A 21,296-nucleotide genomic window follows, 5' to 3' on the forward strand; every position below is an offset into this window, starting at 1 on the left:
ATGTGTGGCAGTCGAAAAATCCCCTCTTAAAGGGGAGGGCCAGGCGGGAAAAACTAAGCTTGTTTTCCCGCAGACCGGGTGTTACAGCACCAGGACAGAGAGAGCCGGGCGCTAACCTGACATGGCTGCAGAGTTGGACAATAAGGCTCGGGGCCTGTGTAAAATATGTCTGGCAGTCAAAAAATCCGCTCTTAAAGGGGAGGGCCAGGCGGGAAAAACTAAGCTTGTTTTCCCGCAGACCGGGTGTTACAGCACCAGGACAGAGAGAGCCGGGCGCTAACCTGACATGGCTTCAGAGTTGGACAATAAGGCCCCGGGCCTGGGTAAAATATGTCTGGCAGTCAAAAAATCTGCTCTTAAAGGTAATGGCCCCAATGGAACCTGGTGGCCAGACTGAGCAGCAGGACAATGGAAATATTGGTGTGGCAGTCAAAAACCAAGAGGCTTAAAGGCGCTGCCTGGCGGAGGGGCGATTTCAGGGGGGACCTGGGACTTCGCCCAGGCGTAGGTCGGTTCTGGGGAGCGACGCCCCCTCCCAGGTTCTGCTGGTTTGTGTGGGGGGGGGCCAGGCCCTGGCGGGAGCTGGGATAAGACTCTGCTCCTGCTGTTGCCACCGGGCATCCCCTCCCCTGTGGCACACCAGGGTAGCGCCCTGTCCATCAGTCCCCAGGCCCCCCTTATCCTTCTGTCTGTCCAGGCGCCCCTGGGTCCCCCAGCTTTGTGGTGGCTGAGCTGGCTGGTGGGCGGGTTGGTAGGGGGGGCTGGACCCCCCTTTCTGGATCCTGCCTGCTACAGGGCTGGGGGGAGGGGGGTGCAGATGGGGGAAGGGGCTGAGGGCAAGGGGTGAGGAGGGTAAGGGCAGGGGAGAGTAAGTGGGATGAATGGGGGATTTGCTGGGGGGGTTGCAGGGGAAGAATGGGGACTAAGAGGGGTTCTCAGGGCGCAGAGGGAGGGAGGGAGGGCCCATGAGGGTTCTGTGGATATGAGGGGGGCCGATGGGGGTTCTGAGGGGATGGGGGGGTCTATGGAGGGGTCTCAAGGGGCGGTGGAGGGATGGGCGCCAATGGGGGCTCTGAGGGGATCGGGCGCCATAGGGGGGTTCTCGGGCGACAGAGAGGATTGGGGACCCGATGGGGGTTCTGAGGGGACGGGGAGCCCATGGGGGGGTTCTTGGGGTGGTGGGGAGAGGGATGGGGGGCCCATGGGGGGTTCTCAGGGGGCGGTGGTGAGAGGGATGGGGGGCCGAGGGGGGGTTCTGAGGGGATGGGGGGGCCCATGGGGGGTTCTCAGAGGGCGGTGGTGAAAGGGATGGGGGGACGATGGGGTTCTGAGAGGATGGGGGGCTGATGGGTGTTCTAAGGTGATGGGGGGGCCCATGGGGGAGTCTCAGGGGCCGGTGGGAAGAGGGATGGGGGGCAATAGGGGTTTCTCAAGGGGTGGTGGGGGAGGGATGGGGGGTTCTCAGATGGCAGTGGGGGGAGCAAGGGGGGGCCGATGGGGGTTCTGAGGGGATGGGGGGCCATGGGGGTTCTCAGAGGGTGGTGGGGAGAGGGATGGGGGGGCAAGGGGAGTTCTGAGGGGGCAGGGGGAGCGATGGGGGGCCGATGGGGGTTCTGAGGGGATGGGGGGCCCATGGGGGGTTCTCAGGGGGCAGGGGGAGCGATGAGGGGGCCGATGGGGGTTCTGAGGGGATGGAGGGGCCCATGGGGGGTTCTCGGGGGGCAGGGGGAGCGATGGGAGGCTGAGGGGGTTCTGAGGGGAAGGGGGGCCCATGAGGGGTTCTTAGGTGGCAGTGGGTAGAGGGATGGGGGGGCCGATGGGGTTCTGAGGGGATGGGGGGCCCATGGGGCGTTCTCAGGGGGCAGGGGGAGCGATGAGGGGGCCGATGGGGGTTCTGAGGGGATGGAGGGGCCCATGGGGGGTTCTCGGGGGGCAGGGGGAGCGATGGGAGGCTGAGGGGGTTCTGAGGGGATGGGGGGCCCATGGGGGTTCTTAGGTGGCAGTGGGTAGAGGGATGGGGGGGCCGATGGGGGGTTCTCAGGGGGGCAGGGGGATTGATGGGGGGCCGATGGGGTTCTGAGGGGATGGGGAGTTCCACTGGGGGGCGGGTCTCAGCTGGCGGCGGGGGCGGGGGCGCGCATCCCGCCGCGGGAATTAGCAGCTCATTAGCCGCGAGGGGGAATTAGTCAATTAGCGACGGGCGGGAAATTGCCGCTGAGATTTAATTACCGCCCGCGCCTGGAGCGGGGGAGGGGGGAGGCGGAGCGAGTCCCGTCCCCCCCGCCGCCGCCGCCCCCACTGACCCTCCCCGGAGCTCCCCGCCCCCCACCCCATTTCCACCCGCCGCGGGACGGGGGCCTGCGGCCCCCCCCCCCCGCGTGACCTCACGGGGGCGGGGCTCCCCGGGGGGCGGGGGTGTTAAAAAGGAGCCGCTTCCCGGCCGCGGCGAGAGACGCGGGGGACGGAGACATCGGTAGGAACCAACCCCGGGAACCCCAGAGAGGGGAGCAGGTGCGGGGGCGGGGGCGGGGGCGGGGGGAGGGAACGGAGCGGGGGGGGCCCGCAGGCGCAACAGGCGGGGTGTGTGTGCGTGTGTGTGTGTGTGTGTGTGTCTGTGTGTGTGTGTGTGCGCAGCGGGAAGTGTAGCTGGGGGGGGGGTCCGGCCGGGGGGGGGGGGGGCGTGTAGGGAGGGAGGGCCGGTGCCCCGGGGCGGGGGGTCCGGCTGGGGCTAGGGGGGGGCAGCGGGGGGAGGGGCTGGGGAAGGGGGGGGCGGTCCGGCTGCGGCGAGGGAGGGGCTGAGCTGGGGGGGGTGTAGCGGGGGCGGTGTAGGGGCGGGGGGGGGAGGGGCTGAGGTGGGGTGGGGGGTCCAGCTGGGGGGGGGCGGGAGGGTATCTGGAGTTGGGGGGCGGGGGTAACTGTCCGACTTTCACCCCCCCGCCCCTTCCCAGCGTGCCCCATGGCGCTGCCGCCGCTGGGGGGGCTGCGGGGCCCGCGGCGGGGCAGCCTGCCCTGCCCCCTAAGCCCCAGCTGCGCCGGGAGGCGGCGGTGGAGGAGCCGGACTCGCCGCCCGGCTCGCCGGGGGGGTCCCCGGGGGGGCCCTTCCGCGCGGTGCTGGTGGGGGAGAGCGGCGTGGGCAAGACGGCGCTGGCGGGGATCTTCGGGGGGCTGCCGGACGGGGCCCCCCACGAGGACGCGCCCCCCGGTGAGTGCCCGGCGGGGGGGGAGGGGGGGGCGGGCTCTGTCTCTGCTGCGGGGCCCGGCTGGCCGAGCCCCGCCCCCCTGCAAGTCCCCCAATGGCACGGGGGGGCATGGGGCGCTGTAGTTGTCCTGGGGGGGCCCCGGGGATCACCTGGGGGGGGCCTGACTGTCGGGGGCCCCCAGCAGCCCCCTAATGGCAGCGGAGGGGAGATGCGGGGGGCACGCGGGGGGTCTGGCTCTCCTGGGGGCCCGGCACTCGGCCCTCCCCCCCCCACGGCAGCCCCCCCAATGACGGCCCCCCCCCCCAGCGGACACCTACGAGCGCCGCCTGTCGGTGGACGAGGAAGAAGCCACCCTGATCCTCTACGACATCTGGGAGCAGGTGGGAGCAGGCGCGGGGGCGGGGCCTGCATGCAGATGTATGCAAATGAGGTCCCGGGGAGAGGGGCTCCCGGCGATGCTAGTGGAGGTCCGTGGGGGGGGGGCGGTCCGCTGGATGCAAATGAGCACACAGTTGGGGTGCAGGGCGTATGCAAATATATGTAAAGAGACGGCAAGTGCTGCCAGGTTTGAGATCAGCATGGCTAACTCCCCTCCTCAACCTATCCGGGGAGGGAACTGGAGATGGCATGTAAATGCATGCAAATATATGCAAATTAGCACACGGGGGTGGGGGTTCGTGACATGAACCAGGGAATAAAGCACTTGTGCCTGGGGGCGGGGGGGGGGGTGCATACTTCTGGGGAGCTGGGCCCTTATCGGTGGGCGGGGCTGCCTGTGATCCCCCATAATGCTGGGGAGCTGGGCCCATTGCTGGGGGGGGGGGGTTGACAGGGTTCCCCCCATAATGTCAGGCAGCTGGGCCCATTGGTGGGGAGCTGACAGGGTTCCCCTACAATGGTGGGGAGCTGGGCCCATTGCTGGGGGGGGGGGGCTGGCAGGGTCCCCCCATAGTGTCAGGGAGCTGGGCCCATTGCTGCAGAGTTGACAGGGTTCCCCAAAAATGCTGGGGAGCTGGTCCCATTGCAAGAGAGGGGCTGACAGGGTTCCCCTATAATGCCAAAGCCGGGCCCATTGCGGGGAGCTGTCTGGGCCCCCCCCAATGCTGGGGAGCCAGCCCCATTGCAGGGCTGACAGGGGCTGCCCCCCCCAATGCCAGGGAGCCGGGGCCATGGGAAGTGGGGGGGGGCTGACAGGGTCCCCCCCTAATGCTGGGAGCCGGGCCCATTGCAGGAGGCTGACTGGGGCTCCCCCCAGGGCGAGGCAAGCGCCTGGCTGCAGGACTCCTGCCTGCGGATGGGTGACGTCTTCCTGCTGGTTTTCTCGGTGACTGACCGGAGGAGCTTCGTCCGCATCCCCCACACGCTGCTGCGCCTGCGGGAGGGGAGCCCCCACCCCGATACCCCCGTCATCCTGGTCGGCAACAAGAGCGACCTGGCGCGCTCCCGCGAGGTGTCGCTGGAGGGTGAGTGACCCCCAGCCCCTGCCCCCCCCACGCCCTCGGCCCTGTCCCCCATCCTGCGAGCCCCAAAGCCCTCCAGCTTGTCCCCCTAACCTGCCCAGCCCCTGCCCTGCCTGTGTGCCCCCAAGCCCTCTAACCTGCCCCCCAACCTGCCCAGCCCCTGCCCTGCCTGTCCCCCAAAGTTCTCCACTCTGAGCCCCACTCCAGCTCCCCCATCCTGCCAGCCCCCCCCCCCAACACATGTCCTGATCTACCTGCTCCTCAGTGCCCCCAGGCCAGGGGGCAGCGGGGGCTGGGCACAGGTGGCTAACCCCGCCCCACACCCCGCAGAGGGCCGCAGCCTGGCCGTGATGCTGAGCTGCAAACACATCGAGACCTCGGCGGCCCTGCACCACAAGACGCGGGAGCTCTTCGAGGGGGCGGTGCGCCAGATCCGCCTGCGCCGCCGCCGCCCGGCCGGGGACGAGGGCCCGGCCGGGGCCCCCGCTGGGCGCCGCGAGAGCCTCACCAAGAAGGCCAAGCGCTTCCTCTCCAGCCTGGTGCCCCGCAACGGCCGCTTCTTCAAGCAGCGCTCCAAATCCTGCAACGACCTCTCCGTGCTGTGAACGGCCCCTTTAAGAGCCCGCCGCCCCTTTAAGAGCCCGCGGCACCTGGCCGGCTCCCATTTGCTGGCACGGCAAGAAGCAATTTTTTGTCTGCCGTAGCGGCGCACTTCACCTTTAAGAGGACTTCAAGACACCCTCTTCTCCCCCCCCCCCCCCAACACGGGAAGTTTGGCACGTGGGGCTTTTGTCCTTCCCCTTTAAGAAGGTGTTAAAGGGACTGCAGCCATTGGGCCAGGCCTTTGTACTGGATTTTTGCCCTCCACAGCTGCGTTCTTTGCCCTTAAAGGGCCATGACACAGGCCCTGTCTGTGAGCGGGCCAGCAGCTTTGGGCTGTATTTTTATTTCTGGACCTCACCTTTAAGACGTCTTAAAAACTCAGAAGTCCCACTGTGAAGGGGACTGTTATTTGCCCTCCAGGTTTGCGCGCTTCACCTTTAAGGACAGGTTAAAGGCACACATGCCAAGACAGAAGCTGCTATATTGGTTCACCTCACTTGTGCTCCTCACCTTTAAGAGGGGCTTTAAAGGAGCCACCTGGGAGCTCTTTGACGAAGTAGCTAAGAACTGGAGTTGACTGGCACCACTGAGCTACACCTTTAAGAGGATTTTGAGGGCCTGGACTTTGACCAAACCTTGTTATGGGTCCTCCACATTGTGGAACTGCCCCTTTAAGGAGGCCTGTCTGAACTACACCGACCTGCGAATGTGACACACAGCCATTGGACGGCCTAGTCCTGGGCTCAGTTTTTCTTCTCCACACCTGTGCACCTCCCCTTTAAGAGACTCTTAAAGTCACCACCTGGGGACCAAGCAACCCAGCTTCTTCAGCACCCTCTGCTGGAAGCTCTTTCTTTATTTAGTGTCCTCCAGGTTTGTGCCCTTCTCCCGCAGGAGCTCTTAAAGGGACAGACCTGCAGCTGGTCCAAGGGGCACCTTGCAGGCAAGGGCACAGCAGTTAATTATTCAACCTCCACCGTGGGCACCTGTCCTGCCCCGTCCCCTGTGGAAACAGGCGGCCGAAGCCCACCAGGGACCCGCTTGCTCTGGCCCTGGCACAGGTGCACACTTCCCCTTTAACAGCATGTTAAAGGCATGACTCACCCCCCTTTTTCCTTTGTGTCCCTTAAGAATGAATATTTGTCCTCCTGCTCTCTGAGGGGCACCCCTAAAACTCTCCATGACTCAGGCCCAGGGGACCTGCCACTCACCCCCCCCGCCCCCCAGTGGCCGAGCTGGGGCCTTCCCGTTTCACAGCATCTTAAAGGCACCAAGGGGACCCCCCGCCCCAACCTTGTTATTCCTACCTGTGTATCTCCTCTCCTTTACGAAACTCTAAAAAGGCACAATGGGGCGGCTGCCCTCGCTCCCCTCCCCTTTAAGAGAGCTACCCTTAAAGGCACAGGTGCATGCTCCCCTCAGGGTCTATGCTTTAACCTCCCCAGGGGTCTGAGCCTCAGGGGAACAGGGGCCAGGGTGGGGTCGTGGCCTCCTCCTGGCAATTAAAACTCTTTTCTACCAGAGCTGTGAGTTGTGGGGTTATTGGGGGGTGCCCTGCAGCTGGCCCCTGGCCAGGCCCCCAACCCCCCGCTGCAGGGAGGGGAGCACAAGGCCTGGGCCCCTGGGGCTGGCAGGAGGCGGGGGAGAAGGCCAGTGACAAACAGCTGAAGAACCGCATCCCAACACCATGGAAACCCCCCCGTGGTGCAGCCTTGGGGTTGCCCAGGCAACGAGAACAGTTCCCCTGACAACGGCGATGGTTCCCTTAGCAACAGAGCGCCGGCACCAGGGGTGCTGTGACCTCCCCCAGGCAGGGGACTCGGGGGAGGCCGGCCCCAGCCCGGAGGGGAGGGCACAGAGTGGGGGAGGAGCAGGCCTCAGCCCCATGAGCAAAATAGACAAACCAGAAAACAGAAATTTTAACTTCTGAGACCTGGGCCCGAACCCCCCCCCAGTGCCCCCCAAATCTGGCCCCCGGCTACCACGCGCGGCCGCCCTTTCGTGATAAGTTTTATTAATTTCCTTCCATAAAAGTAAAGAAAAGAAAAAACCAAAGAAAACGGATCGACCTCCCGGGGGGGGGGGCAGGACTCTCCCCACAGACCCCCGCCAGCGCGGCCGGGGGCCCCCCCTCCATCTCTGCCCCTGGAGCGCCGCTGCCGGGGGCCAGCCCAGCCCCCACGCCAGGCTGGGGGGGGAGGGGGGGCTACCTGCAGAGCGAAGAGGAGGGAGGTTAGAGAAAAGAGAGTGAATCCCCGCCCCCAGCCCAAGCCCCACCCCCTGCTTCAAGCTGCAGCCAACCCCCCAGCCCAAGCCCCACCCCAAGTGGCAGCCAACCCCCCCTCCGCAGCCCAAACCCCGCCCCCTGCCCCACTCACATGCCCGGAGAGGAAAAGAGGCCGGAGAGCTGGAGGCATTGGGACGCCAGCGTCTGGGAGGCCAGGTTCAGCGCCGGGCTCAGGGCTGGGGGGGGGGGCAGCGTGGTCAGAGCAGACGGGGGCAGCCCGGACCCCGGCGCGCCCGGGAGGCCAGGGCCGGCCAGCAGCTCCCAGGGCTGCACCCTCGGGCCGCCTCGGTTGCCCCGGCTGGCACAGGAACTGGCTACAACCCTCACCGCCCCCGCCACCCAGCACTCGCCTGACGGCGGCTGGTGCGTGCCTCAGTTTCCCCGGCTGTGGCTCTCAGCCCCCACCCCAGCGCGACGGCCGCCTGCGGGGGCCGGTACCTGTCAGGGCGGCGGGGTTGAGGGCGCTCAGTGGGATGGCTCCGTTGAGCTGCAGGGCGGCCTGGGCGGCGGCGGCGGCCGGCAGCTGGATCCCGGAACCTGAGGAGAGAGGGGGCGTCAGGGGGATTCACGCACACCTCCCCGGGCGCCCCCCCGTCCCCAGTCGGAGCCCCACCTTCGGCCAGCTTGGCCAGCAGCTGCAGGCCGGGCCCGGCCCCTGGCTCCGTCTCCTCGCTGCCCTCGGGGAAGGCGATGTCGGTGGTGCCGTCCAGGCGCTCCGTCACCTGCCCCAGGCGCATGGGGCGCCCGGCCAGCTCAAAGCCGTTCAGCTGCTCCAGCGCCCGCCGGGCGCACTCGGCCTCCGCGAACTGCAGGGGCAGGGCCAGGCTGGGCTGGTCAGGTCAGCAGGGGGTGGGGGCGAGACGGTGGGGTTGGGGCCAGGCCGGCGGGGGGCAGCTGGAGCAAGGTGGGCCCAGGGCTGAGCAGGGTCAGTCCCTCGGGGCCTAGGCCCTGCTCTGGGAGGTAAGCGTGAGGGGGTGCCGCCAGGCCGGTCAGCTGGGGGGAGTGGGGTGGGGATGCTCAGGCCGTGGGGTGGGGAAAAGGTAGGAGATGGGGCCCAGGGCTGAGCAGGGTCAGTCCCTTGGGGAGTAGACCCTGCCCTGGGGGGTAAGTGTTGGTGGGTTTTGGGGAGGGGGGGGGGGGCCAGGCCAGACTCACCGTCAGGAAACCGTAGCCCTTGGACTGGCCGGTGTCCGGGTCCCGCATGAGGACGATGCTGTCAATCTGCGCGTGCGGGGGCGGGACAAAGAGGTCAGCGCCAGGCAGGCTCCACCCACCACCCCAAGCCCTGCCCCCCGCCCCACTCCGCCCCCCACCTTGCCGAAGGGCTCGAAGATCCCACGCAGCATCTCCTTGGTGATGTTACAGTGCAGGGAACCCACGTAGAGCCGCATGGGGGCCCGCCCCCGCCCTTCTGCAGGGAGCTGGCCATGGCCGCCAGCCGGTTCTTCTCCGCCTGCCGGGGGAGCAGCCGGTCACACGCCCGTCACCCCACGGCCCCGCCCCCTGCACGCCTGGCCCCGCCCCCTGTAGGGAGCTGGCCATGGCCGCCTGCCAGTTCTTCTCCGCCTGCCGGGGGAGGAGCCGGTCACACGCCTGTCAGTGCCTGGCCCCGCCCCCTCTACCCACAGCCCCGCCCCCTGCTCCTCTGCAGGGACTTGCCCATGGGCACCAGCTGGTTTTTCTCTGCCTGCCAGGAAAGCAGCAGCCCGCGACACACCAGCCACCACCTAGCCCCGCCCCCTCTGCCCAGAGCCCCGCCCGCCGGGCAGCACCTGGGAGGCCTGGACGATGATGGGCACCCCCAGCAGGCGCTGCCCCGTCAGCCCGATGGCCAGCGGCACCGACTGGATCTCGCAGAACTCCACGTAGGCGATGCCCTTGGAGCGCCGCGAGTTCCGGTCCGAGATGATCCGCACGTCCCGCACCTGGGGGGGAGGGGAGGGAGGTCAGCCGGGGCGGGGGGCGGGGCCGGGCCGGGCCGGGAGGGGGCGGGGCCGTACCTTGCCCACAGCGGAGAAGAAGTCCTCGAGGTCGCGGGGGCGGATGCGGGCGGCCAGCTGCATGCAGAACACGGTGCGGGCGTCCCGCTCCTCTGGGCTCAGGCTGCCCAGCGCCTCCCTGCCGGGCGCCAGGGGGCGTCACGTCGCGTCGCGGCGGGGGGCGGGGCCGGGACCCCGACTCCTCCCCCGACACCCACACGAGACCCCCTCCCGGCAGAGCCTCATCCCTGCTCTCCCGGAACGGAGCGGACCGGCCCCCCCAGCTCCGCTCCCCCGGACCGACCCCCCGCCGCCCCCCTCGGCTCAGAGCCCCCCAGCTCCGCTCCCCCGGACCGACCCCCCGCCGCCCCCCTCGGCTCAGAGCCCCCCAGCTCCGCTCCCCCGGACCGACCCCCCGCCGCCCCCCTCGGCTCGGAGCCCCCCAGCTCCGCTCCCCCGGACCGACCCCCCGCCGCCCCCCTCGGCTCACAGCCCCCCAGCTCCGCTCCCCCGGACCGACCCCCCGCCGCCCCCCTCGGCTCAGAGCCCCCCAGCTCCGCTCCCCCGGACCGACCCCCCGCCGCCCCCCTCGGCTCAGAGCCCCCCAGCTCCGCTCCCCCGGACCGACCCCCCACCGCCGCCCCCCTCGGCTCAGAGCCCCCCAGCTCCGCTCCCCCAGACCGACCCCCAGCTCTACTCCCACAGACCGACCCCCCGCCGCCCCCCTCGGCTCGGAGCCCCCCAGCTCCGCTCCCCCGGACCGCCCCCCCGCCGCCCCCCTCGGCTCGGAGCCCCCCAGCTCCGCTCCCCCGGACCGACCCCCCCGCCGCCCCCCTCGGCTCGGAGCCCCCCAGCTCCGCTCCCCCGGACCGACCCCCCGCCGCCCCCCTCGGCTCGGAGCCCCCCAGCTATACTCCCCCAGACCGACCCCCAGCCGCCCCCCTCGGCTCGGAGCCCCCCAGCTCCGCTCCCCCGGACCGACCCCCCCGCTGCCCCCCAGCTCCGCTCCCCCAGACCGACCCCCCGCCGCCCCCCTTGGCTCGGAGCCCCCCAGCTCTACTCCCACAGACCGACCCCCAGCTGCCCCCCTCGGCTCGGAGCCCCCCAGCTCTGCTCCCCCGGACCGACCCCCAGCTGCCCCCCTCAGCTCGGAGCCCCCCAGCTCTACTCCCCCAGACTGACCTCCAGCCACCCCCCTTGGCTCGGAGCCCCCCAGCTCTGCTCCCCTGGAGCGACCCCCAGCCGCCCCCCTTGGCTCAGAGCCCCCCAGCTCTGCTCCCTCCAGACTGCCCTCTAGCTGCCCTTGCGCCCCTCCCAGCTCACCAGGCCCACCACTCACCGAACCGGGCTCTTCTCCCGATACAGGGGGCTCTTACTGTGTCCGAAGCGGCGCCTAGGAACAGACACCAGGTCAAGGGACAGCCAGGCCGGCACCCAGAAGACTAAGTGAAAACAGAAAAAGAAGCTCTCACCCGGGGGGTGGGGGGCTACGGTAACGGGCTCTGTCCTCTCGCCGGCGCTCCCGGCTCCGTGACCGGCTCCCCCGCCGGCGCTCCCGGCTCCGGTGACGGCTCCGACGCTCCCGGCTCCTGCTGCGGCGCCGTCGGTCCTGGTCCCGGCTGCAGAGACAGAGACTGCTAACCCTGGGCCCTCATCGTCCCGGGGCTCCCTCGGCCAATCACCGCTCCCCAGGGCACGCTAAGCCCCCGGCTCCCCCAAACCAGCCAACTGCTCCGGTTCTCCCCTCCGCTCCTACCTGTGTCTGTGTTCCCGGCTCCGACTCCTTTTCTTTCTGCTACTGAGAACGAAAAAAGAAAAAAAACGCTCTCACTGTGGGGCAACCTCCCGGGCAGAGCGCCCCAGCTGCGGGGGGCAAGGGCTCTGACTGCAAAGCCAACACCACCCCAAAACAGACGCTCTGCAACTATAGAAAGGGCAGCCCCCCAGCGGGGAGGGCCCTGGGCTGTAGGGCAGCCCCCCCAGCGGGGAGGGCCCTGGGCTGTAGGGCAGCCCCCCCAGCGGGGAGGGCCCTGGGCTGTAGGGCAGCCCCCCCAGCGGGGAGGGCCCTGGGCTGCAGGGCAGCCCCCCAGCGGGGAGGGCCCTGGGCTGCAGGGCAGCCCCCCCAGCGGGGAGGGCCCTGGGCTGCAGGGCAGCCCCCCCAGCGGGGAGGGCCCTGGGCTGCAGGGCAGCCCCCCCAGCGGGGAGGGCCCTGGGCTGTAGGGCAGCCCCCCCCAGCGGGGAGGGCCCTGGGCTGTAGGGCAGCCCCCCCAGCGGGGAGGGCCCTGGGCTGTAGGGCAGCCCCCCCAGCGGGGAGGGCCCTGGGCTGTAGGGCAGCCCCCCCAGCGGGGAGGGCCCTGGGCTGTAGGGCAGCCCCCAGCGGGGAGGGCCCTGGGCTGTAGGGCAGCCCCCCAGCGGGGAGGGCCCTGGGCTGTAGGGCAGCCCCCCAGCGGGGAGGGCCCTGGGCTGTAGGGCAGCCCCCCAGCGGGGAGGGCCCTGGGCTGTAGGGCAGCCCCCCAGCGGGGAGGGCCCTGGGCTGCGGGGAGGCTCCTCAGAGTAAGGCAGCACCCCAGGAAGCAGAATCGCTCACCGGAGTTCCGCACCCCAAGGGAAGACCAGCACCCCAGAGGGGAAGGCCTGTGGCAAGGGGGGAGCAGCGCTTGGGTGGGAGGTCCTACAGGTGGGAGGGGCAGCGGCACCCCATAGAGCACAACCCCAACCATGGGCCCCCCCCGATCTCCTCACCTACTGCTACTGGTCTCCTTCTTGGTCTCCTTGCTGGGCTCCTCCGCAGGCTGCTGGGGGGAGGGGCAGAGATGATTGTGGCCCGTGCGGCCCCCCCCCATCTCCCCCCCACACCACCCCCCGATGCCCCCATACGGTACCTGGGCCGCGGGGGCCTCAGCCGCCGCCTTGGAGGGTCCTGCCTGGGCCTGCGGGGAAGAAGGGACCGGGCCTGAGTGCGGCGGGGGCGGCCCCGGGCTCTGCCCGGCCCCGGGACACCCCCCCGCCCCGCTCACCTCCTCCTTCTTGTAAGGCGCTTCCAGCATAGCCTCGATGACGATGTCGAAGTCGTCGGCCGCCATGGCGTCGCCCGGGCCCTGCGGACGGGACGGGGCGGGCGGGTCAGCGCCAGCCGGGCCCGAGCGCCGCCAAGGGGGGCGGGGAGGGGCGATACTCACCGGGTCCGGCAGCGCGGTCGAGGCGCCCGGCTCCATGGCGGCGCGGGGGGGCGGGACGGGGCGGGCTCCGGGCTCGAGCGGCTCCCACGTGCACTGCGGGGACACGGGCCCCGTGAGGGGCTGCGGCTCCAGGACCCCCCGCCCCACGGGCGAACGGGGCCCGACGCGCACGTGGGGAGCGGTTCTAGAACCACCTGCCGCCGCCGCCGCCGCCGCGTTCTAGAACCCCCCCGCCCCCGGCGTTCCGACACCCCCTGCAAGCCCCGCCCCCGGCGTTCCGAGCCCCCCTGCAAGCCCCGCCCCCCCCGGCCCCGGCGTTCCGAGCCGCCTTGCAAGCCCCGCCCCCGGCGTTCGGAGCCCCCTTACAAGTCCCACCCACTTGTGGCCGCAGCTCCCCGCAAGCCCCGCCCCCCGGCGCTCTGAGCCCCGCCCTCCGCCCCCCCCCGGCGTTCGAAGGCCGCTGACAGGCTCCGCCCCCCCCCTCCCGGGCCCCGGCCCGCTGACAGGCCCCGCCCCTGCTCCCCAGCCCGGCGCCCGCGCCCCCCCTACCCCCGCTCCCCTGACGTCACACGACCGCGCTGTCCCGGCCCAGCCCGGTGGTTCAGGTTCGGACTCCGGCTCTGCCCGCGGCCGGACGCGGCGCTAAGATGGCGGAGGCGGCGGATGGCTCCAGAACCCCCCCTCCCCCCGCGGGCTCGTGCGCAGGCGCGGGCGGGGACGTCTCACCGCGTTGATTGGCCGCAGCGGCCAGCGTTGATTGGCGGAAGGCGAGGGCGGGGTGGGCTCCGGAAGCGCCGCGCCGGATTGGTGGCTTGGCGGCGGGCTGAAGCGCTCATTGGTCGCGACGCAGCGGGAGGCGGGATGTTTCCCCCAGCTCGGGCAGAGAGTGGCCAGCGACAGCAGCGCAGCCGCAGTGGTCATCGAAGGGCGCGAACCTGTCCCAGAGCGGGGGACGGGTGGGCGGGCGGAGGAGTGACTCCTCTCCCCAATTGGGCGTCTGTGCGGAAGTGGACTGGCGGACAACAGGGTGACTTATTGGCGGATGGGAGGAGAAGGCGTGGGACAGCCAATCAGCGCGCCGCAACCCGTCTCGCATTGGCTGGCGCAACAAAGGGGCAAGACAAGCAGCTAGCGGACCCCTGATTGGCTCAGGGGCGGTGCTACAGGTGGTTGTCACGACAACGAAAACGGAGGCCGCCCCGTCCCCCCCCCATTGACACGCACACAGCGGCGGCGGCTCAGAACTTTATTGGAACGCGGACGGAGAACGGGCGGGGGCGGGAGGGGCCGCGGCCCCGCCCCTGTGACGTAGAAGCAGCTGGGAGGCGGAGCCCGCTGAGGGAGCGGCCGCTCATAGGCCGATGGTGGAGGAGCGGCCGCTGGGGTTGTGCAGGGCGGAGCAGGCGGGCGCGGTCACGGCCCACTCGTACCACACCTTGCGCGGGCCCGCGCAGCGCCAGAACGCCACGCGCACGCGCTCGCCCGCGCGCACCTCCAGCGGCTGCTGCAGGGGGGGAGAGAGAGCGCGTCAGCCCCGCCCCCAAATTCCCAGCCCGGCGAGCCCCTCCCCCTCGCCGCCCCTCTCCAAAGCTCCGCCCCGCCCCCACCAAGCCCCGCCCCCTCACTACTAGAGCCCCGCCCCCTCCCCCCCCCGGCTGTGGCCCCGCCCCCGCTCACCTTGATGGGGAAGAAGATGGGGAACCAGGAGAACATGCCGGGGGAGTGGGTCTCCGGGCGGATACCTGCAGGGGGCGGAGCGCCAGGAACTGCGTCAGCCCCGCCCCCTGCGAGCCGAGCCCCGCCCCCTCCCCCCTCGGAGCCCCGCCCCCGCCGCACTCACTGAGCGTGATGTCGCCGTAGAGGGCGGTCTCGAAGTAGCCGGCGAAGCCGTGCAGCACCGTGTTCACCTCCACCGCGAACTCCAGCTGCCGGTAGCGGCTCTTGTCCCGCCCGGGGTCTGCCCGCAGCGCAGTCAGGGGCAAGTCCTCGCACCCAGGCCCCGCCCCTATGGATATCCCCGCCCCCTCCTGTCTCCAGACCACGCCCCTTCCCCGCCCACACAGCTATCCCCGCCCCCTCCTGTCTCCAGACTCCACCCCTGCCCAGCTCCCACGGATATCCCCGATCCCCTTCAGGCCCCAGGCCCCGCCCCTTCCTAGCCCCCCTGGGTATGGACCCTCCTGTCCATAGCTACTCCAGCTCACCCCTCCCAGACATAACCCCACCCCCTCCTGTCTCCAAGCCCCGCCCATTCCCAGCCCCTACGGGCGTGGTCCCCCTAGGGCTCACCCCCTCCTCCCCCTGATGGGCCGGGCCAGCCCCACCCCCCCCACCCTGTCCCAGCCCCCAGGCGCCTACCTGGGTGGGGGTGCTGGAAGGTGAAGCAGGGCTGGGGCGGGGCGAGCTGGTGGAAGTTATGGAGCCGCACGACGTAGGGCATCTCGAACTGGGCCTGGGGCGACAGAGCCGCTCAGCGCGGGACCCCCTGGGCCGGGCTGCCCCACCCCTCCCCCAGCCCCAACTCACCTCGGGGTGCCGGTCCTTCTCGCGGCAGGCCCGCACCTCGTTGTACAGCTTGGAGGAGGAGATGGGGGCGAGGTAGGAGGTGTAGGTGCCAGGGATGCTCACGCCGCCACTGCGGGAGGGACAGGTCAGTCACCGGGGGGGGGGGGGGGGGGAAGGGGGGGGGGTCCCCCGCCCGCTCGGCCCCTGCTCACCCCGCAGGCAGTGCTGGGCCCCGTCCAGGCACTCCGGGGAGAGCTCGTTGTCGCCGAACGAGCCCAGCAGCTCCGACACCATCAGGTCCGCCAGCTCGGGCGCCGACCACTCCCGCATGTCGGAGGAGACCACCGTCACCTGGGAGCCCCACTCCTCGTACTGCCAGCTCTCCAGCCTGGGGGGGGCCGGGGGGTTACCCTGGGACTGCCCCCCGTACTGCCAGCTCTCCAGCCTGGGGGGGGCCGGGGGGGGTTACCCTGGGACTGCCCCCCCGTACTGCCAGCTCTCCAGCCTGGGGGGGGCCGGGGGGTTACCCTGGGAGTGCCCCCCATCCCCCCCGTACTGCCAGCTCTCCAGCCTAGGGGGGGCCGGGGGGGGTTACCCTGGGACTGCCCCCCCGTACTGCCAGCTCTCCAGCCTGGGGGGGCGGGGGAGTTACCCTGAGACTGCCCCCCCATCCCCCATACTGCCAGCTCTCCAGCCTGGGGGGGGTGGGGGGGGGGGTTACCCTGGGACTGCCCTCTGTACTGCCAGCTCTCCAGCCTGGGGGGGGGCCGGGGGGTTACCCTGGGACTGCCCCCCCGTACTGCCAGCTCTCCAGCCTGGGGGGGCGGGGGGGGTTACCCTGAGACTGCCCCCCCATCCCCCCATACTGCCAGCTCTCCAGCCTGGGGGGGTGGGGGGGGTTACCCTAGGACTGTCCCCCCATCCCCCCATACTGCCAGCTCTCCAGCCTGGGGGGGCGGGGGGGTTACCCTAGGACTGTCCCCCCCATCCCCCCATACTGCCAGCTCTCCAGCCTGGGGGGGGCTGGGGGGTTACCCTGGGACTGCCCCCCCGTACTGCCAGCTCTCCAGCCTGGGGGGGGCCGGGGGTTACCCTGGGACTGCCCCCCCGTACTGCCAGCTCTCCAGCCTGGGGGGGCAGGGGGAGTTACCCTGAGACTGTCCCCCCATCCCCCCGTACTGCCAGCTCTTCAGCCTGGGGGGCAGGGGAGTTACCCTAGGACTGTCCCCCCCATACTGCCAACTCTCCAGCCTGGGGGGCGGGGTGGGTTACCCTGGGACTGCCCCCCATCCCCCCAGCCTCAGGAGAAACTGCCCGTCCCAGCCGCCCCGGGGCCGGGGCCGAGCCCGGCGCACTCACGTCACCACCGCATTGGGGTTCTTCTCCACGGCGTAGATCTTCACCCGCCGGCTGGCCTGGCGGGACGCCCGCAGCGTGGCGTTCACCAGGGGGCCCCGCCCGGCCCCCAGCACCATCACCACCCTGTGGGGGGAGGCAGGTGAGGGGGAAGCGGCTGCCCCGGGGGTGGGGACGGGGACACCCAGGGGAAGGGCGTAACTTACTGCACATTTGTTTCCTTTTCCTCTTCCGGTACCCGGTCCAACAGGCACTTGTAGATGGCCTGGGGGGGAGGGGGTGGGTCAGTGGGGGCACTGCAGCCCACTTCCCACCCCCCACCGCTCCCGGCCACGCTCCCGCCCCACTCCCCTCACCTGCTGGTACTGGGAATACTTGATGGGATCCTTCTCGAACACCTCGTAGGTCTGGGACTCCAGGTTGTCCATCAGGGGCTGGGGGAAGAGCGGTGTGAGGGGGGACCCTAAGGCAGGAGGCGCCGGCCGAGCTCGGGCACAGGGCGTTCACTCTGGAACCTAACGGTGGGCAGCCAGGGGCTGCAGCGGGCAGGCCCCACCACCCTGCTGTTATGGGGCGTACGTACATGGGGAGCTCTAACAACAGCCGAGCTGGGTGTGCTCGCTCTGAACCTTACCGACGGCTGCACTAGAACACCGCACCCCGGCACAGAGGGGCGCCCAGCAACAGGAAGAGCCCGTGGCAAAAGGTTGTAAAACTCTTCTCCCTGTCCCTGGCTTTGCTGCTCCAGGCGGGGCTCTCTCGCCTCAGGGCAACCAATAGGCCGCCCCCTCCAATGTCAGCAAACAACAGCTGTGACAATTGCAGCTTGTTAACCCTGAACCCTGCCGATAACAAGAGCGGCTCCCTCAGACAAAGACGGGCCGTTAACTCTGAACCCTACCGACGACACGGCAGCAGCCCCACAGGAAGACGGGCCGTTAACTCTGAACCCTACCGACGACAGGGCAGCAGCCCCACAGGAAGACGGGCCGTTAACTCTGAACCCTACTGATGGCACTCGTGGCCGAGGACACAGCCCCTCACCTGCAGCGGGGACTGGAGATAGTCCTCGTAGCCTTTGGCGAAGAGCTCGTAGGCGGAGGGCGGGGGCCGGTTCTGGCTCAGGTACTCCAGGTACTGCAGATAGGAGCAGAACTCCTTCTCCGGGTGGTGGTGGACGCCCCACACGATGAACTGCACCTCCAGCTGCGGGCGTGGGGTTAGACAGGCACAGCCCCGCACCTCCCACCCCAGCCCCGGCATCCCCCCCATCCCCACCCCTGCTCCGGCCCAGCGCTGCGAACTTCCCCACAGCAGTGTCCCCTGGGCACTCACCTTGAGCAGGCGGAAAACCAAGCGCTGGTGCATCTTGGAGAGAACGGGGAAGCCCTTCTTGTTGGTTAGGAGATGCTGGTGGGCAGGATGGCAGCTTTGATAGGCTCCCCCAGCCAGCGGTCAATGACGTGGCTGGAGGGCAGGTCGGGCCCCACCTCCAGGGCTGGGGAGGGGAGAAAGCAGAGCTCCAGACACCGCGGCTGCGCTCTTCCCCGCAGCAGTGACCTGGCCCCCCCGGCTCACCCACAGCGATGCGCTTGTTGAAGTCACACAGGGTCCGGAAATTGTGCCACCTGCAGAGAAGCAGATGGGGCGTGAGCTGGGGGAGGCAACATGCCCCCCCCAGGGCCGGGCTCTGGGGCTGCGCGTTCCCCCGTCCCCTCACCACATCCAGGTCTTCTCGTCCCCGGAGCCGTCCTCAGGCACCGGCACCGGCTCGTTGGCGATCAGGTCATCGCGCAGGTCCTCGGGGGCCAGCAGGGGGACCCGCATCCAGAACTGGGGGGAGACGAGGGCTCAGCCAAGGACACTCCCCCCTCTTCCCCTCCCCCAGCCCTGCCCCACCCCCGCACTCACCATGGCGCTGTGGTGCCCTGTGTGGATGTGGGTGCTCAGCACCCGGGCCATGTTGGGGTTCTCACCCTGCGTCAGGGGCAGCAGGAAGGCGGGGAGCCCCAGGTACGCCCCGAAGTTCAGCTCCTGCAGCATCGCCTGGGGGGGGGGAGGGTGAGAGCGTCACCCCGAGGCAGTGGCCCCCCCTCCCCCACCCTCCCACTGTACCCCGGGGGTCACCCCCCCCCCCCACTCACCGCCTCCGAGTTCTGCCGCACGGCCTCCACCTTGGAGTCGGGGCGAATCCACGGCGACAGCTTCCCCACGATGAGCGTGTTCCAGTCTGGGGGGAGAGCCGGTCAGAGCCGCTGCCAGGCCGGGCCAAAGGAGCCCCGGGGGGCACAAGGAAATGGGGGCGGCGGGGGGGCACTGGCGGGGGGGTCTCACCTCGGCCCGAGAGCAGCAGGTCGGAGCGGGTGTGGGGGCCAGGCCGGGCGCGGGCGGGCAGGCGGCTGAACTCCCGGCGGTAGCGTGGGTGGAAGAGCGGCACGCACAGGAAATCGAACCTGGGGGTGGGGAGGTCAGCTAGGGCTGTGTGTGTCCCCCCCCGGGTCCCCCCCAGCCCCGCCCCCACGTGCGTCCCCAGCCCGGGTCCCCCCGGCCCCGCCCCCACAAGCGCCGCCCCCACGTGCGTCCCCAGCCCGGGTCCCCCCGGTCCCGCCCCAAAGTCCCCTCGGCCCCTCCCCACGTGCGTGTCCCGCCCCCCGGTCCCCCCGGCCCCGCCCCCACGTGTGTCTCCCCCCGGGTCCCCCCCAGCCCCGCCCCCACGTGCGTCCCCAGCCCGGGTCCCCCCGGCCCCGCCCCCACGTGCGTCCCCAGCCCGGGTCCCCCCAGCCCCGCCCCCACAAGCCCTGCCCCCACGTGTCCCCCCCCCGGGTCCCCCCAGCCCCGCCCCCACAAGCGCCGCCCCCACGTGCGTCCCCAGCCCGGGTCCCCCCGGTCCCGCCCCCACGTGCGTGTCCCCCCCCCGCCGGGTCCCCCCGCCCCCGCCCCCGCGTGCGTGTCCCCCCCGCCGGGTCCCCCCGCCCCCGCCCCCACGTGCGTATCCCCCCCCCCGGTCTCCCCGGCCCGGCCCCCACGTGCGTGTCCCCCCCCCCCCGCCCCCCCGGGTCTCACCCCTGCCGGGCCACGGCGCCCAGGGTCCCCGCCACCTCCGGGACGCAGCTCAGGTCCCGCCCGCTGGACACGCGGGACACCCCCGCGGCGCCCGGGCCCGGAACCACCGCCGCCGCCATCGCTGCCCGGCGCCGCGCAGCCCGGCCAATCAGAGCGCGGGACCCCAGCCCGGCCAATCACAACTCGGCGCTGCCAAGACCCGGCCAATCAGAGCGCGGCCCCGCCCACCGGGCCAATCACAGGGCCGCTCCCAGCCCCGCTGGCCAATCGAGTTCAATTTCCCAATTGCCCCATTCTGCGCGGGGCAAGCCCCGCGTCTTCCCAGAGCTGCGGCAAGGCCACGTGCTGCGGACTACATTTCCCAGCGTGCCGCGCGCCAGGGCCACGTTACCCAGCAAGCACTGCGCCCAGGGCCGGGGGGCAGACCCCCATTACCGATCATGCACTGCGCCCCAGAGCCTGGGGGCAGACCCCTCCAATACCCATCATGCCCTGCGCCCCAGGGGCGGGGGGTGCGGGGTTCCAAGCCAGGGCTGGTGCCAGTACACTCCATTTCCCAGCATGCTCGGCCATGGGGCCTACATTTCCCAGCATGCCCCGGGAGGGCCGTCCCTCCCCCCCCACTACACCCCGCGCGGCCCCACGCGCCGCAGCCGGGCCAGTGGCGCAATGGATAACGCGTCTGACTACGGATCAGAAGATTCCAGGTTCGACTCCTGGCTGGCTCGGGCCGAGCTCACTTTTAGCTCGGCCTGCGACCCGGACTCCTGGGTCCTCTGCCTGAGCGGGGGGGCAGGACTCCTGGGTTCCCCACAGCCGCGGGAGGGGCGCAGGGGTCCCACCGGTGCAGACACTGGGGTGCCAGGGCACCCCCAGGAAGGGGAGGGGCCAGGCAGAGGCTCATGCATATGAATGACCTGGTGGCACTTTATGCCAAGGAGCTGCCTGGGCCAGTCCCACCCACCCCAGGGGTGCCCCCTTCCTGCACCACAGGCACCGCCCCCTGCCGGAGAAAGGCCTGAGCAGAGCTGTGGTGGGGCACGGGGGTCCCCGAGCTCTGCCCCCCATGGGCAGCCTGGAGTAACTCTCCCCCAGCAGGTGCAGGAGAGAGGTCATTACGCACCAGCCCCTGTTGTGTGGAGATTCCCCCCCGCGGGGAGCCCAGCCTGGCTGCTGCTGTTCCTCTCCAGCCCCCCAGCTCCGCCTGCTGCCTCTGCTTCCCTCCCCCGGCTTTGGGGGCAGAGGTGTGACCTGAGAGCCCCCGCTGGTGGGAGCTGCTCGGTCTGTTGCTCACCCCCCCACCCCATCGCATCTCTCCCCACTTCCAGACCGCACTGAGCGGGGTCACTCAGCCAGTGACCTGGGGAAGTTCGGGGCCCTCCCTGCGTGACAGGGCATCGGCTATGGTGTTGTTGTTCCCCTTGACGTGGACCACCTCCATGTCGTAGTCCTGCAGGAGCAGACTCCACCGCAGGAGCTTGGCGTTGGCCCCTTTCATGTGATGCAGCCAGGTCAGGGGTGAGTGATCGGTGTACACGGTGAAACGCCGTCCACACAGCTACGGCTGCAGCTTCACCAGCGCCCACACCATGGCCAGACATTCCTTCTCTATGGCTGCGTAGTTCTGCTCCCGGGGCAGCAGCTTCTTACTCAGGTACACGATG

General features: G+C 70.4%; 3 protein-coding genes and 1 non-coding gene across 4 annotated transcripts; 2 read left to right on the plus strand and 2 right to left on the minus strand.

Annotated features, from left to right (window-relative positions):
• The first annotated feature begins 2,956 nt into the window (after positions 1–2,956).
• REM2 (RRAD and GEM like GTPase 2) lies at positions 2,957–6,967 on the plus strand. The gene is given in 5 exon segments (XM_074982393.1): positions 2,957–3,008; positions 3,011–3,202; positions 3,507–3,580; positions 4,456–4,663; positions 4,991–6,967. Coding segments are annotated over 5 exon segments (801 nt in total). The 3' UTR covers positions 5,266–6,967.
• Positions 6,968–7,637: 670 nt separating this feature from the next.
• RBM23 (RNA binding motif protein 23) lies at positions 7,638–13,413 on the minus strand. The gene is given in 16 exon segments (XM_074982325.1): positions 7,638–7,726; positions 7,989–8,087; positions 8,164–8,356; positions 8,706–8,771; positions 8,864–8,944; positions 8,947–9,003; positions 9,323–9,475; positions 9,551–9,668; positions 10,869–10,922; positions 11,002–11,148; positions 11,286–11,327; positions 12,272–12,324; positions 12,412–12,459; positions 12,547–12,627; positions 12,709–12,801; positions 13,258–13,413. Coding segments are annotated over 15 exon segments (1,317 nt in total). The 5' UTR covers positions 12,745–12,801; positions 13,258–13,413.
• Positions 13,414–13,940: 527 nt separating this feature from the next.
• PRMT5 (protein arginine methyltransferase 5) lies at positions 13,941–19,786 on the minus strand. The gene is given in 18 exon segments (XM_074982326.1): positions 13,941–14,212; positions 14,386–14,450; positions 14,549–14,665; positions 15,067–15,160; positions 15,235–15,343; positions 15,422–15,601; positions 16,573–16,695; positions 16,776–16,834; positions 16,926–17,003; positions 17,614–17,775; positions 17,905–17,975; positions 17,978–18,067; positions 18,148–18,197; positions 18,290–18,402; positions 18,481–18,615; positions 18,714–18,799; positions 18,904–19,022; positions 19,633–19,786. Coding segments are annotated over 18 exon segments (1,923 nt in total). The 5' UTR covers positions 19,752–19,786; the 3' UTR covers positions 13,941–14,059.
• A 501-nt stretch (positions 19,787–20,287) lies between these two features.
• Positions 20,288–20,360, plus strand: TRNAR-ACG (transfer RNA arginine (anticodon ACG)). The gene has a single exon. It is a non-coding gene; the product is annotated as a tRNA-Arg (tRNA).
• Positions 20,361–21,296: the final 936 nt, after the last annotated feature.

This window comes from Carettochelys insculpta, chromosome 32, assembly GCF_033958435.1.
Source record: "Carettochelys insculpta isolate YL-2023 chromosome 32, ASM3395843v1, whole genome shotgun sequence".
NCBI classification, from domain to species: domain Eukaryota; kingdom Metazoa; phylum Chordata; order Testudines; family Carettochelyidae; genus Carettochelys; species Carettochelys insculpta.